Source organism: Protopterus annectens, chromosome 5.part1, assembly GCF_019279795.1.
Source record: "Protopterus annectens isolate FY-2018-M chromosome 5.part1, PAN1.0, whole genome shotgun sequence".
NCBI lineage: Eukaryota > Metazoa > Chordata > Ceratodontiformes > Protopteridae > Protopterus > Protopterus annectens.
Window position 1 is genome coordinate 625,833,756 of NC_056736.1, and position 17,857 is coordinate 625,851,612.

General features: G+C 38.6%; 1 protein-coding gene across 1 annotated transcript in view; it reads right to left on the reverse strand.

The window, feature by feature from the left end:
• Window positions 1-17,857, reverse strand: part of LOC122803568 (WD repeat-containing protein 49-like) — a 1,120,011-nt gene that overhangs the window by 475,809 nt on the left and 626,345 nt on the right. The window contains exon 17 of the mRNA XM_044073240.1: window positions 23-129. Coding sequence (XP_043929175.1) covers window positions 23-129 — 107 coding nt within the window. The remainder of the gene's footprint in view (window positions 1-22; window positions 130-17,857) is intronic.

A 17,857-nucleotide genomic window follows, 5' to 3' on the forward strand; every position in this document is an offset into this window, starting at 1 on the left:
AAGATAGAAGACAATGGCACACCTTCTGCCACTTGTGTCAAAGGTCATACAGGTTATGGCGGAATCTCCATGGGCACCACCAAACTCAAATACTTGTTTTCCACTTTCAAGGTCCCACACTTTGATAGCCTTTAAAAGAAAACATAAATATAATACACATTTAAGTTATAGCATATTTTCAGTCATTATATCTAATCATTCTGTTAGCTGGCAGATTTTAAATATTTTATGGTACATTGAAAACAGAATAAAAAAAAACAGACAAAACCCAAGATTATATGGAAAACTACAATAATTCAGAGTTTTAACACAAACAGCAGTAGGATGGTAAGACATGAAAAGCAAGGGATGGGAATAGATTCGAAGACTTGATTAGAATACTATAATGGACAGATACAAGTTATACATTCTTCAAGAATAGCAAGTGGCTTTAAGATGCTGAAAATAAACTACATCCTTGCAATCAGTATAGTACATTATAATGTGCTCCAAAACAATCATCAAAATGAGCAATAATTTAATAAAAGCTGCTTCAGGTTATCAACTATTATGGTTTAGCAATACTACATTTGTAAGATATTTTAACTCTTGTATTTACATATATATTTTTGCTATCACTTTGTTCTTATTGTTTGAGGATCAGTCTACTATCCAGTTAACAAACAAACAATAAATAAATAAATAAATACTTGAAGACAAGATAGTAGTTGAAAGGACATGATAAAATATTTCTTCAAAAGGAGGATATCTTGTGAAACGGCACCATTTGAAAGGATTTCCTTCAACACTGATGTAAAATATAATACACATTTGTTAAGTTATAGCATATTTTCAGTCATTATGTCTAATCATTCTGTTAGCTGGCAGATTTTAAATATTTATGGTACATTGAAAACAGAAGGAAAAAAAACAGACAAAACCCAAGATGATCTGGAAAACTACAATAATTCCGAGTTTTAACACAAACAGCAGTAGGATGGTTAAGTCATGAAAAGCAGGGGATGGGAATAGATTAGAAAACTTGACTAGAATACTATAATGGACAGATACAATTTATACATTCTTCCAGAATAGCAAGTGGCTTTAGGATGCTGAAAATAAACTACATCCTTGCAATCAGTATAGTACATTATAATGTGCTCCAAAACAATCATCAATATGAGCAATGATTTAATAAAAGCTGCTTCAGGTTATCAACTATTATGGTTTAGCAATACTACATTTGTAAGATGTTTTAACTCTTGTATTTACAGCTACTTAATGCTATCACTTTGTTCTTATTGTTTGAGGATCAGTCTACTACCCAGTTAACAAACAAACAAACAATAAATAAATAAATAAATAAATACCTGAAGACAAGATAGTAGTGAAAGGACCTGATAAAATCTTTCTTCAAAAAGAGGATATCTTGTGAAACGGCACCATTTGAAAGGATTTTCTTCAACAATGGTGTAAAATTTAAAATTATATTCCTTATCTGGCTCTCATGACATGCCATTTGGTTCTTCTAGAATATAGTTTAACTCAGAAGATATGCCATGAATTACCAGTGTGATAAAGGACAGCCCAAAATGGTACATACTAAAGGTTTTACAACACACAGTTTAACCAATATGCAAGCTAATTTAGGCCCTATAAACTTCGCTGGCTTTTAATGTCTATAAAATCACAGAAATTAGTAGTTTATAGGTTCACATCAGAACAGATCATTTATAGTCAAGCCTAAGGCACAGAAGTCCATAGGAAACAAGTGTCCCTTTTCAAGGACAACCTGGAACACTATTTGATTAAAACTGACTTGTTCAGAGTCACATAGTTTGCAAGCAGAGGGAATCAAACTCAGAACTGCAGGATAAAGCTCATTAGCAGCTCACAGACTTAAGCATCTGAGCTAAACAACTGCCAGACAAAGTCTTTCTCTGCCCAGTTTCAAACAAAAGACCTTTGGTGTGTGAGGCAAACATTATAACCGCTACAATACAGAGGCGCTTACCAGTTTAAATCCACACACAGCAGCAGGCCCAGATGTGATCCTTGGCATTTTTATTACAAAATTGTGAAAATCATATTTCAGTAACTATTACACTAATTTAACTTTCATTAAAAACTTATTTTTAGCAAATGTTGGAGATGTGATAGGGAAGAACGAGGCAACAGGAAACATATGTTTAAGGAGTGCAATGGGTTGGCAGATTTAAAAAATTTCCTAACAGGGTACTCTGAAAATTATTGGGTGAACTGCAAGCAAATGATCCTTTTGAACAGGATCTGAATTGGATAGACTTATTAAGGCTTTGTTAAGTTTAACTCTGTTGGCTGAAAAAAAAAAAGAATATTAAATGGAAATCAAAGTCTAAACCAACTGTATTTGAAGTACTGAATATTGTAAAAGAGTAATATGACTGGAAGATGGATCTTTAGAAAATAGAAGGAGCAAATCACATAGAAATAAATGGAATTTTGTGACAACACTATATGCAAAATAAAGTTCAGGAAGAATGAGGTTTCAGAGAAGGCAGGAAATGAGCAATGTGTGCAATGTTGGACTGCTGATAGTTTTAAAGAAGGAAAACACATGATGTATAATGTATGTAAATGGAAAAAATGTTAATGTGGTTGTTTAAAAAAAGCTGACTTTGTACCTGATACACAGTAATCAGCCTTGATGATGATGAGGATTATGATGAAGATAATGGTGCCAAAATTCAGTGGAAAAGAAAATAAGCAGACCCAGGCAATTACAGGCCATAAGCCTGACACATTAAAGGAAACTATCTGAAAAAAGTACTGCTGAAGTTTTACTCTGTAAACTTCTTTGAGATGGAAAGCCAAACTCAACATTTGTTTTTCAGTGGAAAACATTACTTTATAATAATGCTATTGATTCACCTGAGACAGGTCAGCCTGTACATCCGGTTTATAAAGACCTTAGAAAAGCACTTGGTTATATCGCTTTCATAAAGTACATTATCTCTGAGCTACTTAATTACAATGCAAATCTTTATATAGCTCTGTGGAATTGATAACAGACCCAAAAACATAGATTGTCAGTTTAAATTGGCAGTACTTAGTCTTTGCCTAGATGTGTGCTGGGATGCCTGCCACAAGGCTCTGCAATGGGACTATGTTTCTTTGGCCTCATTTTGAATGTTGCACTTATATCCTTTTATGAGGTGCAGTAAATATAGTTAGCAATACCTGTAACAACTTTGCATTTTTAAAGATATTTCATTTGATGTCCATTCTAAAAGACTTGTAAAAAAATTTAAAGAATATCGACGTAAACAAATTCTTCAAGAACAATTGTTGAAATGGCTTCAATTTATGTTGCCTTGATAAGACATTATAATTAATAAAGTGTATCTTTTTGTACCTGGTCAGTGACAAACATCAAAAAACTGGAACACATTTAGTTGCTAGATACTGTTTTGTTACTCTAATTGCATATTTACTGAATTACTTAACTGTAAACTGCTTTTTCATACTGAGAGATGTATTTTCTGTTTGTGAGTGCTCTACCTGTGCTTTTCTGTGCATTTTTGATTGTTTGAGGTTTCTATGTTCTAGTCTAGTCTGTTTGCAGTTAAAAGCATTCTCTAGAGTCTGCCTGCTCCTTGATCTGTTTAAAACTTTCATTTAGTGGCTACAGCTAGTAGCTGTAATAGTTTCCCACCCCCCTCTATTGTTGTGGTGTTCTTATACTTGGAGGCTTTGCAGTTGCCCGCCCATACTGTATGTTTGATCTGTGACACTCCTCCCAGCCTAGTGTCATTAGTTCATTCAATCTAACAGAGAACATTTGTGAAGGCTAGCCCACTCAGATTCTTAACCTTGAATTAACTTCTGTTCCAGCTTTCTCCATTTCCACTTTACTGAAAAATATTCTAAGCTTGTTTCCCCTCTGTCCTGTAACAAGTCTAGTCCAGATATAGATTTTCTGTATCCAGGACGGTTTGTAAGCTCCTGAGCCCCCCCCCCCCAATTAACTAGGGTTAAACTATTCCTGGCGCCATAAAGTCTGCTCTTCAAATTTTCCCTTGCAACTAGCCAGCTTTTTAGTTTTAGCACTCAAATCTATTTCTTTGAGCTCAACACTTGTTCAGAACTCATTTTAAGCACTAAATAAGCTACAAATTACTACAGCACTCAACTTTCCTCACTTGTCTAGAGGAAAACAGTTTTTAGTACTTAATAAATAAGCACCTATCCAGGTATGTCTAAAGGTCAGCTCCCAGTGTTTTCTCCTGTCTACCTGATGAATCTGGGCATCTTGGAGCAATGCAGCAATTGCCTCATGTACACAGACAACCCTCTCCTCCTACCACCCAACACTACAATCTGTGAGAGATGCACTTATATAGCCAAATTGGAAGCAAAGCTCTCTTCACCGAAGACTGGACTAGACAGTCAAGAAGAGAAGGTAAACACTTGCACCACATCACATCCATCACATAGTCCCTCAAAACCTACACCACCATAACACACACACAGAATCACAAAATACATGCCTACATTCACGGAGGCTCTCAATAAAAATCTGCCCAAACAACCGAGACCTCCAAAGCAGAAATGCAAGCAACCTCCACCCTCCAACACAACCCAAATGAAACATAGCCCACAAACTCAGTGTGCCACTTAACTACAGCCAATAAGGCATAACGTACCCAACACTCTAGTCATATGTGACTCTATAGTCAGGCACACTGATGTTCCACTCACCAGGCCAAACAAGGAGAAAGTTACTGTCAGCTGTCTGTCGGGTGCCAGGATCCGCCACATAACTCACGCACTCAGGTCACTCCAAAACAAGTACAACTATGACTCTGTCATTGCCCATGTTGGTGTGAATGACCTGAGATGTACCTCCCTGGACTACATGAAAAGAGACATGGAGGATCTCTCCGATCTTGTAGCCCAGGCAGGTATGACCCTAGCCCTGAGTAGCATCCAGCCATCACCCAGAATGATACAACAGTACATGGACAAAATGACTGACTTCAACAATTGGCTAAGCTTTTGGTGTCATTCTAAGGGAATCCAGTATCTCTCTGCCTGGGATGACATGATCGACAGACCACGATGCTTTGCCAGAGATGGCCTGCACCTGTCGCACTTGGGATTCCGGATACTGGCAAAGGCTCTTGCCACCCCTATAGTGCCTTTTTTAGGCAACGTTCAAATGACAAATTCACCACCGTAACAGGTACAAGCAAGCAAAATGTGAGAGTAATGCTACTATGCTAGAAGTCTAAACCTGAAAATGCACTCACTCAAGGCACTCATTAAAATAGAGAACATCGACATCTGTGCAGTGACAGAGACCTGGTTCAAAGCTCCAGAGAGCACCCCTGCATTACCAGGCTATAATTCATACCACACCTTTCGATCACCTAACCCGGATCGAAACACTAAAGATGGAGGCGTGTCCATATTTATTAAGAATATCCACACCTCCAAGCTAGTTGCTCAGCATAATGCATCTGCGATTATCCAAGTTCAACTAACTCTGGGCAAGACCGCAATGCAGATTGTAGCTTACTACAGAACCCCACCATGCCCCAGGATTCCCACTCCTCTTTTCTTGATACACTGGAAAATATTAAGGTACAACCCAACACCCTAATAATGGGTGATTGCAACTACCCCACCATTAACTGGGAAAACTACTCATGTACCAACTCTTTTGCTCAACGTTTTCTGGAATTCATCAATTCCAATGCCTTGGCTCAACTTATCCACACCCCCACCAGGGGCAGTAATATCCTAGACCTGGTCATAACCAACATGGGCGATCGGTGTTCCACACCAGAGGTCAATTCCTCGTTGGTCAGAGCCGACCACAAGCTAATCACCCTAGACATCCACATCCCGCTCCCACTCCTATTACGGAAACAACCATAAAAAATTTCTCCAATGCCAACTGCACGCTTCTTAAGATGGAAGTGGTAACTTCACGTCACCTATGCAGACGGACAATAGAGGTACGACTGCTGAATCCTACACAAATGCACTTTGTGAGTGCATGAATCATGCTATCTCTAACAGAACCAAGATGCTATCCTCCAAAAAAAAGAAGCCAATCTGGTGGTCTTCTGCCATAAACAAACTCTACAACAGAAGAAAGAAACTGTTGCAAAAAAGAGTAAAATTCCATGATTGGAGGAACTCCCAGGTCAGCCTCAGTAAGAAGCTGAGATCCCTCATAAAATCCTCCAAAGGTAGTTATGAAAACAAAATCACCAATGATTCTAAAGACAACCACAAAGCATTCTATAGCTATGTCAAGAATCTCAATGGCAACACTCAGATCTGCTCTGAGTTACAGCACAATGGCACTAAATATACAGAACCAAATGATATTGCCAGCATCCTGGCAGATATGTTCAGTGCTAACTTTACCCCCCTCTCACCCCCTAAAGGGCCCATCTCTACACCGGAAGAATGCAAACTTCCTGTAATGATGGCTGCACAGGTAAAAACCTCACTCTCCAAAGCCAAGAACACAGCATCCATGGGACCTGACAACATCCCAGGCTGCCTTCTACACAAACTACAGAATGAACTGGCACCCCACCTAAGTACCATGTTCAGTCATAGCCTCACCTCAGGCTTTGTGCCCATTGAATGGCGCACTGTGACAGTTATCCCACTCCACAAAGGGGGAGCCATGACAGACCCTGGGAACTACCACCCCATTAGACTTATGAGCCTGGTCTGCAAGGCCATGGAATGTATCATCATGGAACTCATAAATAAAGACATTGAAGATCTCCAAACTCTGGACCCCACACAATTTGGGTTTGTAAAAGGCAGATCATGTCTCCTAAACAAACCTGATAGACTTCTTTGAAGCAGTCACCAAAGCCATAGATGAGGGTAAGGTAGTTCACACAGCCTATCTAGATCTGGCCAAGGTGTTCAACACCATCCCCCACTCTGGAATTATAGATAAACTCACTAAACTAGGTATAAATCCCCATGTCACAAGATGGGTTGCCAACTGGCTTACTGACAGAACCCACACTGTGAAAGTAGCAAACGCCAAATCAGACTTCAGACCAGTGACAAGTGGAGTACCACAGGGTTCAGTCTTGGGTTCTCTCCTGTTTGGTATCTACTTATCTAAAGTACAGGCTAACACAGAAGGTCTTTAGCTAAGTCCGCAGATGACTGCAAACTAGGAGCCATAATCAAAACTCTTAACAATGTGGACAACCTACAAAAGGGCCTCACTGAGACAGATGCTTGGTGTCAAAGCCATGGCTTCAAGCGCAATGCCAAAAAATGCATTGTCATCCCCTTTGGTAAAAACTCTGTACCCATGAACTACCACATAGGCAGTAGTCTACTTAACACCAAAAGTGTGATAAGAGAACTTGGGACACAGGTGAACAGTAGTCTCTCCTTTGATAATCACATCGCCACAGTGGTCAGGAAATCCTTCTACATGGCACATCTCATCACAAAAGGATTCTCATCCAGAAAAAAAGAGGTTATTGTTCCCCTCTACTGATCACTCATTAGACCCATTATAGAGTACAACGCCCCTTTTGGTATGTACCTCACAAGACATCTACAACAATTGGAAAGGCCGCAGTTTTACCTCACAAAGAGGATTACTAGCCTCAAACAGATGCCCTACGCAGACCATCTCAAAAAATCCCAGCTTTACTCCATTGCATATCGCCTACTCAGAGGCGATCTCTGCCTAACATACAAAGTTATGTCAAACCCAGAAATGTTGGACATGCTCCACTTAAAGAAATCCCAATCCCTCTGAGCTACATGCTCTAGGGACCTAAACCTTGTCACCACAATAAACTGAACATGCCGGAGGGATAGATTCCTGTCCCAGAGACTTCCCATACTCTGGAACAGACTACCTATCTATGTCAAACAGTGCTCCTCATTAGCATTCTTCAAGAAAAATCTTGATGACTGGATGGGAAATAGGAAATTCACCCCGGGGATCACTTAGGTTCTGTTGACAGGGGCACAGGAAAATAATTTTCTTGGGTGGCAAAAGCCAGGGTACCTTTTTGGCTAGGCTTGTATAGGCCCTAGGACCAATAGCCTAGTACCCACCTATGAACCTATGACCCTTCATCAGAAAGATTAATGAGGTGAAAAACCTAAGTTACAAAGAGTAACTGCAAACTTTGAATTTACTTCCTGTTTATTACAGATTTGTGCTGCATGGAGCACATAATTAAAAAAAAAAGATAAGCTATTTATACAAATTTCCAGTGACAGTAGCATAGGCAAATTGCAGTATTCACTTTTTGACAGCTATTATGATCGATTCCCATGATTCTCACAGCAGTATTCTTAACAAAGTACCTGAAGCAATTTGGCATTTTTAAAAGCTATAACACACTCCAGTCTGCCGCACAAAATAACAAAACTATGGAAACATGAAATGTCTAACAGTGCTTTAAATCTGTTCATCAGAGGGACAGTTTGCTTCTGCCCACTGTTTGTGTGGCAACACTAAGTATAGTACAGCTTTTAAAGCTGTAAAATACTTTGTGCTCCTACATTTTTCTATTTCTGTAAGTTGTAGTACATTTGGACAACTAATGTTCCAAGTACTAGATAGAATGTTCATTCTCCCATTATAAGGTTCATAGGTTCATAGGTTGGTACTAGGCTATCAGCCCTAGGGCCTATACAAGCCTAGCCATAACAATTCCCTGGTTATTTCTTCCCACATTATTTACTTTCCTGGACCCCTGTCTAGCAGGGCGACTGACGTGATCCCTGGGGTGAATTTCCTTTCTCCCATCCAATCGTCAAGGTTCCTCTTGAAGAGGTCCAAAGAGGCACTCTGCTTGACATGTATGGGCAATCTATTCCAGAGTCTGGGGAGTCTCTGGGTCAGGAACCTATCCCTCCAGCATGTTTTGTTTATTGTGATGACAAGGTTTAGATCCCTGGAGCGTGTAGCTCTGAGGGATTGGGATTTCTTTAATGGCCTTGTATGTTAAGCAGAGATCGCCTCTGAGTAGACGATATGCGACAGAGTATAGCTGGAGTTTTTTAAGGCGGTCAGCGTAGGGCATCTGCTTTAGGCCTGTGATTCTTTTAGTGAGGTATTTCTGAGGCCTTTCCAGTTGTTGCAGATGTCTTGAGAGGTACATACCAAATGGGGCGTTGTATTCTATAATGGGTCTAATGAGGGATGAGTACAGTGGGACAATGACCTCCTTTTTTCTGGATGAAAAGCCCTTCATGATGAGGTGTGCCACATAGAAGGATTTCCTGACTGTTGTGGCGATGTGGTTATCGAAGGTGAGACCACTGTCCACCTGTGTCCCTAAGTCTCTTATCACACTTTCTGTGTTTAGTGTACTGCCACCTATATGGTAATTCATGGATACATGTTTATTCCCAAAGGGGATAACAATACATTTCTTGGCATTGAGCTTGAGCCCATGGCTCTGGCACCAAGCATCTGTTTCTGTAAGGCCCTTTTGTAGAGTATCCACATCATTTGGGGATTCAATAATGGCTCTCAGTTTGCAGTCATCTGCAAACTTTGTTAGCCAGAGTCCCTTAGTGTTGACCTGTACTTCAGAGAAGTAGATGCCAAACAAGAGCGGCCCCAGGACTGAACCCTGAGGTACTCCACTTGTTACTTGTCTGGAGGTGGATTTGGAGTCGGCTACTTTTACAGTGTGGGTTCTATCAGTAAGCCATTTAGCAACCCATTGGGTGACATAGGGATTAATGCCCAACTTAGTAAGTTTATCTAGGATTCCAGAGTGGGGGGTGGTGTCAAAGGCCTTGACAAGGTCTAGATAGGCTGTGTGGACCATCTTACCCTTGTCCATGGCTCTGGAGACTGATTCAAAGAAGTCAATCAGGTTCAGGAGACAAGATTGGCCCTTCACAAACCCAAACTGGGTGGGGTCCAGTGTTTGAAGGTTGCCAATGTCTTTGTTTATAAGTTCCATGATAATACGCTCCATGGCCTTGCAGATAAGGCTTGTCAGACTGATGGGATGGTAGTTTCCGGGATCCAAGGTGGATCCCCCCTTGTGGATTGGGATAACTGTAGCTCTGCGCCACTCAGTGGGCACGAAACCTGAGGTGAGGCTATGATTAAACATGACACTTAGGTGAGGTGCCAGTTCATATTGTAGTTCATGTAGTACACAGCCCGGGATTTCATCTGGTCCCATGGATGCTGTATTCTTGGCTTTAGAGAGTGCGTTTTATACCTGTGTGGCCGTTATTACTGGAATTTGGCAATCTTCCGGTATTGAGATGGGCCATTTAGGGGGTGAGAGGAGGGTGAAGTTGGCACTGAATCGATCTGCAAGGATATTGGCAATATCCTTCGGATCAGTATACTTAATGCCATTCTGTTTTAGCTCAGAGCAGATCTGAGCATTGCCATTTAGATTCTTGACATAGTTATGGAATGCTTTGTGGTTGTCTTTGGAATCTTTGGCAATTTTATTTTCGTAACTAGCTTTGGAGGATTTTATGAGGCATCTCAGTTTCTTACTGAGGCTGGTAAGGGAGTTTTTTGCATCCTGGGATTTTCCTCTTTTCTGCAAAAGTTTCTTCCTTTTGTTGTAAAGTTTGTTTATGGCAGGGGACCACCAGATTGGCTTCCTTTTTTTGAATGAGAGCATTTTGGTTCTATTTGGGATGGAACGATTCATGCATGAGTGGATGTGCTCGTACAGTGCCTTAGTGTAGGATTCAGCAGTTGAACTTTCAGTTCCCGTCTGCATGGGTGTCATGAAGTTTGTCACTTCTGACTTGAGTAGCATGAAGTTGGCTTTGGAGAAGTTTTTTATGGTGGTTTCTTTACTGGGGGGTGGGAGTGGGATGTGGATTTTAAGAGTGATTAGCTAATGGTCAGACCTGACTAGTGAGGGGTGACCATAGGTATGGAGCATTGATTTCCCATGTTGGTAATGACCAGGTCTAGGATATTTGAGCCCCTGGTGGGACTATGGATTAGTTGATCCAGGGCGTTGGAATTTATGAATTCCAAGAACCGCTGCAAAGGTGTTGGGACATGAGTAGTTTTCCCAGTTAATGGCAGGGTAGTTAAAATCACCCAGTATTAGGGTGTTTGGTTCTATCTTAATATTTTCCAGTATGTTTAGAAAGGTGTAGTGAGAATCTTGGGGTATGGTGGGGGGATCTGTAGCAAGCTACAATTTGGATTGCAGTCTTACCTAGTGTTAGTTGCACTTGGAGAATTTCAGACACATTGTGTTGGCCAACTAGCCTGGTGGTGTGAATATCCTTGGTGAATATTGACACTCCTCCACCTTTAGTGTTTCGGTCCTGGTTTGGTGGCCGAAAAGTGTGGTAAGAGTTGTAGCCTGGTATTGCAGGGGTGCTCTCTGGAGCCTTGAACCAGGTCTCAGTTACTGCACAGATATCGATGTTCTCCATTTTTAGGAGTGCCTCGAGAGAGTGCATTTTGAGGTTTAGACTTCTAGCATTGAGTAGCATTACCTTCAGATTTTGCATGCTTGTTAATGTGTTCTTGAAATGCATTTGAGAAATTCACCTCTCAATATCCACTCTCAAGGTGAATTTTGTGAATATATTTTTGGAACAAATTAATAAATGTGTTATTATTGGTGGCCTGATCAACATCTCCTATGAAAGAGGTTAATAATTCAGGAACCTAAATAGCCATGTTATGTGTGTTATGTGTGTTAACTGGAGTTTAATCTACAGTAGTCATAGCATTAATGTGCACACTAACAACTTACTTTTGCTTACTGAAAATGGGAAGACAAGGCTGAAAAGCAGAACATTTTTTATGTGAGTGGCAAAAAAGCAAAATAAGCTTTTAAGGGAATGGGATCATCTCCTTTCGTATACGACTTGAAATATAAGCTTGAGACATAATCTGGTACTTTCAAGTCTACTCCTATGTGAATAATGCACAGAATCCAAGAAGTTCCACTTCTGGACTTTGAACTTTGAACTTTCATATATGTTGGCCTCTTCCCACATTGCTGACATTTGTTTGCTTGTTTTTTTGTTAACTGGTATAGTCCATTTGAGCAGCATCCATTTTCAGAAAAGGCCTGGAGATAATAAGCTACACATTCACATATCACAATATATAAAGAAGATTTAATACACAGATACCTTGGCAGAGACATATCATGGCAGAGACCTTGGCAACCCATGAACAAACACATTATAATGAACAAAGAAAAGTAAAGTATTACATTAATGGAATACATCAATGCAGACATATTGACAGTTGCAACATAACATAAACTGCATATACTCTCCATTCCAAATATGTCACAATCAAAAATCAGTAGCTGACTGATTTATAATATTACTGAGGGCACAACATATTTAGTCAATGTTACCTCTTAAACCAAGAAAATAAGTTATATACATTATATGATAAAGGTTCTAATGACATAAAATAATGCATAGACAGTGACAGGTTTCAAGAAACTACAGAATGCTGATATTAAAGGAATGTAATAGAAAATAATTATTAGTGGTAATTTGTACACAGGATGACACTAATACCTTTTACAGGGTCAGAACTAAGGAAGCACTGACACATACATGTTGAATGAAGGGTTTTTTTTACTGAGTACTTGAAAATACAGTGTTAGACAGAATTCACAGTGTTAGTGGTAGGGAGTTCCAGGTTTACAGGTTTCTGCTGCAGTTCTGGGGAAGCATACCTGAATTGTAGAGGACCCTGCAAGCTGCAGAGTGGGGCATGTTGGGACCTAATCTTCTCTCTCTTTTTTTTTTATATACATTTCTGATGTGAAATATAGAGTGTCTGAATTCCTAATGATAAGACTGGCTTTTTTTAAACACTGTGCACAGTTCTATAGCTATTGTCAGGGAGGTGGACAAGCTACATCATGTATAATTCCTTTAAAGGCCTCTGCATTATGTTTCAGTGTATTGGCAGCTCAGAGGTTTCCTCCTTAGTCCACAGTCACGGCAGGACATTATTTATAATGGTTTTACTCTCCACCGTCACGACTGTATGTTAGCATATTATGCGAAAGCGGGAATCCAGTACAGTAGAAACTCACATTAGCTTGAGTTCTGTTGCATCACTGCTGTGGGTGGAGACTGTGTTGTTGATGTAGCAGATTAGTTTACACAACAGGACTGGTAAAAGTAGCAGCATTTTGATAATTTGTAGCAGCATTTTGATCATTTTTACAGTGCGTTTACACATTTTTCAATGATAACACTCAGCTGTCTACCGCTGAGCAGCACAGAAGGCAGCTGTCATCCTCCTCTAACAGTAAGACAAGTATTTGTATGTGGTTCTGGTCCCATAAGGTAGAGAGATGAGACAAGACTATGTGCAGCTGTATCCACCTTTGGGATCTCCTTACCACAACGGAGGGTAGTCATTTTCATATACATTTCATATTCAGAAAACTGTGACAATGCATTTGGATAAGAACATATATTGGATCTTACCACATTTTGTACAACTGCATGAATTCAGGAGGACTTTGCTATACCACTCCAGCCCGTACTGTAAATGGCAAGGGGTCTTATCTCGAACAAAATCTTCTGGAGACAAAGTCATGTTGTAATAAAGCAGGCTTTATTTATGAACAAGACAGCAGCATCTACAGAATCACAAACTGAATGTAACCATTTACAGACTAATGGCTTATTCTATACATAAAGTACAAGAACTCCTCAGTTAAGGTGGTTCATTAGAATATTCTCCAGTACAATTTACATTTCATAGCTATTATACCATTCAATAAACTCCCTTTTCTTATCTAACTGACAGTTCAGTGTGTGTGTGAAACTTCATCTCTGAACACATACTTTCTCATACTCTCACATCCAGTAAATTTTCTTATGCCTGGCCATACTTGACAACAGAATATGTCATAAAGTAAGGTCACAGCAGTATTCTATTAATATATCTCTATAATGTTTTTAACTACATTTATAGACTTACAATGTTTGACAATGTCATTGTTCAAATCTCAGTCAAACAAGCATAATTATACTTCCTCATTTCAACTTGCACAGAATGGTAGCATGATTATATGAAATAATTTCTTATTCATAAGATCGTATATTCATAGACTGGTACTAGGCAAACTGCCTTCGTGGGCCGTTTTAAGTCAAGCCAGTTACCCCATGTGAGAATCAAACTTTGCACCTTGTAGCTGTAATGTAAACACCTTAATCATTATGCCAACCTCCCACCAAAGAGATTTGCCCAGTGTGGGGCTTGTTCCCACAATCCTCACAGTAAAATGTCTCATGCTTTACCAGCTGAGCTGGGCAGGCAACCCTGACCTTGTTCCTATGAGGCAAAGACCTTAACCATTATGCAAAACTCACCCTTGTGACACAATTATATTTTCTATCTTAGCTTGCACAGAATCAATATCTGAAATAACTCCACTTGAAGAATTCAATCTTGACACTTCTGCCTAGAAGCCCCTATTAACAGTTCCACCTAATTTGTGACTCCAAATTCATGAATTTTCTTTATTTATTCAGGAAAGAGGGTACTGAAGACCTATTTCAGTGCTGTATCAGATAGCCAAAAGAGATCTACAGTTACCATGAATGGGCTGGGCAAAATTATTTCATTTGGTCATTCTTACCTTCAGATCAATACTGAGAATAACTCAGTGGGACAGGCAAGAGGTGTAGGGAAAAATAAACCCTGAGTCAGAACCGACTTACTGGCTTGAGTCCTACCACTCACTGTATGCATCTACAAATATATTTAATGACTATTACTAATTCATCAGTTTCTATTCTGTACTATCCTCATTACTAAGGTCATACACAAACAGTTTAGTAACATCTGAATTACAAATGCTATAGCTACAGCATTAAAAAATTACCTCCCCCAGCCTGAAACAGATTGGTTAACTACGCTCATTGTGAGCTAGCAGCTTCTTTGGTATGTGAAAAATCTATAACTTGCTGAAGTACACTCAATCTCTAATCTCATTTTACTATCTGGAATGACTGGGCAGGATTTGCATCTCACACATACTCCCTTCTTTTGTTGAGAATAAATACATTTCTCATCTGCCTGTGCTATCTTTAGAAATATTAGCCTGTATCCATTTGTATTAACCATATATACAGTTTTACCTTTCTGAATACTCTCACTGCATTTTCACAAACCCATTTACAGCTTGCATCTTCCTCCTTGCATCCTGACATGCATTAAAATCATGTCGTCTGTCAATGCTAATTTTTTAACCAAAAATCAGTAATATCCATGCTGTCTCATGTCCCATATTTCATTATTGCTAATAATTAATGTGCACATGCACTGGGTTTTCTATGGTAGAATTTTAACAAAACCTTGTTGTGCTTTAAGAGTTCAGTAAGGTTGTTTCAACCACTAATGCCCTTAACTTTAAGAAAAGAAACATATCAAATCTGTTTTAATGAAAGAGACGGTGTTTAGTTTAGTATCACTATAAAATGATAAAATGAAACTATAACGCTAAAAGTGTCTCACATTTCCTAAGTAACTCTCTCTTTGGATGCAGGCATAAAAATGACATTCATGCCACACCTAACTTCAGCTGATGCATTATATTCAGTTCTACAAGTCGTCTTTACTGCTTCTTGTCCCACGGTTTCTAATGCATATTCTTTCATTTACTTTAACTCAATTGTTTTTTCATTCAGTAGTCAATAAATGCTCCTATGTTCATCTCTAACTAGCCCTTTTCTGTTCATATTTTCCATTAAGAATTACTTATAGTACATTACTGAGCTCATGCAGGAAAAATTCTGAATATAAAATGTACTTTTCAAAATGTGATCCTATTTAGCTTTCTGTAACTTCACAAAAAAAAACCTTCTTGCGAAAATCCACACATGCTTGTGTGTAAAATAACCTGATTAAAATCATAATATACTTGTTACCATTACCACTGGTCTGAAATGAATGTCATTTCTTCTGGGCTACCACTCTCTATATGAATGAATGTTTCTACACAGTTACTCATGAATTCACTAATATTAAATTCCTTGCGAAACCCATGTTAAGCTTTCCTTATAAACTGTCAGATAAGCATAAAGCAGCATTTCTTGTTTCCTGACACGTCAAACTTGAAATAAGACACTTCTATTTGAATTCACTATGCTCTACAAAACATATGTTTTTTTTATGAGGCAGATTATCAGTTACTAGTTAGCCAGGAATTGAACCCTGGATCTTCTGATTAATATAATTTGAATCTTTTACTTGGCCATTACTGTAAACATAAAAACTTTCTAGTCTTTAATATCTGTCACTTTTACATAGCTCAATGCCTTCCTGTCCTAATGCCCTATGCCAACACACCCTACATAAATGAAGGTTCCGTCTCTGATTTGGTGCACCTCTCTTCTCTAAGGAGGACTGTTAAGTCCTAATGTCCTCACTCTCTATTCTCCCATGGAAGACACATGAGGTGCATAAATTAAAAAAAAATGAATCTACCAATCATGCCCCTTAACCTTGCACCTGGGGTAGCTGCCCCTTTCACCCCAACCTAGCTATGCTTTCGTAACATGGTTTACCTGTTCAGATTTCAAATCAACTGATGAATAACAAAATGCAGTAGAAATTCCTTCCTATTGTAACCCACTGCTTTCCTCAGTCACCGCAAATTTGTCTGATATAAAACTCAACTTTGGATAGAACCTGGAATTTTGGCAACTTCCTCTGTCTTTTGTTCCACTCAAAGATTAAAGAAGCTTTTCCTATACTTTGCATAGAGATACGCCTGTCTGTCTTTACCCATCTATCTTGTGAAAGCATATTGAAAAAATACTTGTGCCTATTACTATAAATACATGAACAAAACTGTCCTTCCTGTAGTTGTAACTAATCAAACTTACTGCTGTTTTCAGTATACTTAGGATATCTGTTCTCAAGGCAATATGAAAAAAATTCAATTTATTCAAAACAGCTTATGTAAAAAGAAAACCTTTTCTGTTTGAGAATTTATACTTACATATTCTTTCCCTTCTTTGCAAAAGTAGTTTTAAAATGTAGTTTATCATTATGCTACCCAAAACATACTTATTCATAGTCAATGTTAATGCTTGTTGCACACAAGTCTACCAGTTACTACAACAACCCTTTTATGTAGCGTTCTGGTAAATATTTTATACGTATTTCAGTTAAAATGTTTCACTAAAATGTCAATGATAAACATGACCATAAGCTAATCATTTCTCTTCTGGAGTCAGTAAACGCAGTTTATAAAAAATCATACCTCGAAAAATTAGAATATTCTCATATTTGTCTTCAATGGATATGCAATAAATACATTCCAAAATAATTTTCATTTCTGGGAAGAAAAACTTATTTTCAATTCTAACTTTATGCAATGTATTTATACATATTCTTGATACCTGGATGATATTTTAATACTCTGGAGATGTAATCAAGAAACTATCACTATAAATATTAATTCTACTATGTCATTTTTGACATTTACTCATCAGATTGAGCAGGACCAGTGCAACTACCCAGATGTAGGCTGTATTAGAACAAAGAAAAGAAACTTTATGAATCTACAATATATTGGAAGCCAACATATTCTACTTGTTTCCTTCATTTTGACAGACACCATCCCCATTAGCAAAAGAAAAACCTTGTTAGTGGTCAAATGATACATCTACCTAGGTTAATTACTAAAGATTGTAATTTTATGGCTGAGTTATTTAAGTTAAAAACTATGTTTTTACAAAGAAATTATCCCACTACACTGCTTGATGAAATGACCAAATTTATTTTGACTCACGGGGACACTTGCTACCCACCTTTATTACATTTTCCAGAACTATCTAACATTGACAATAAAGTAAAAAACCTTTG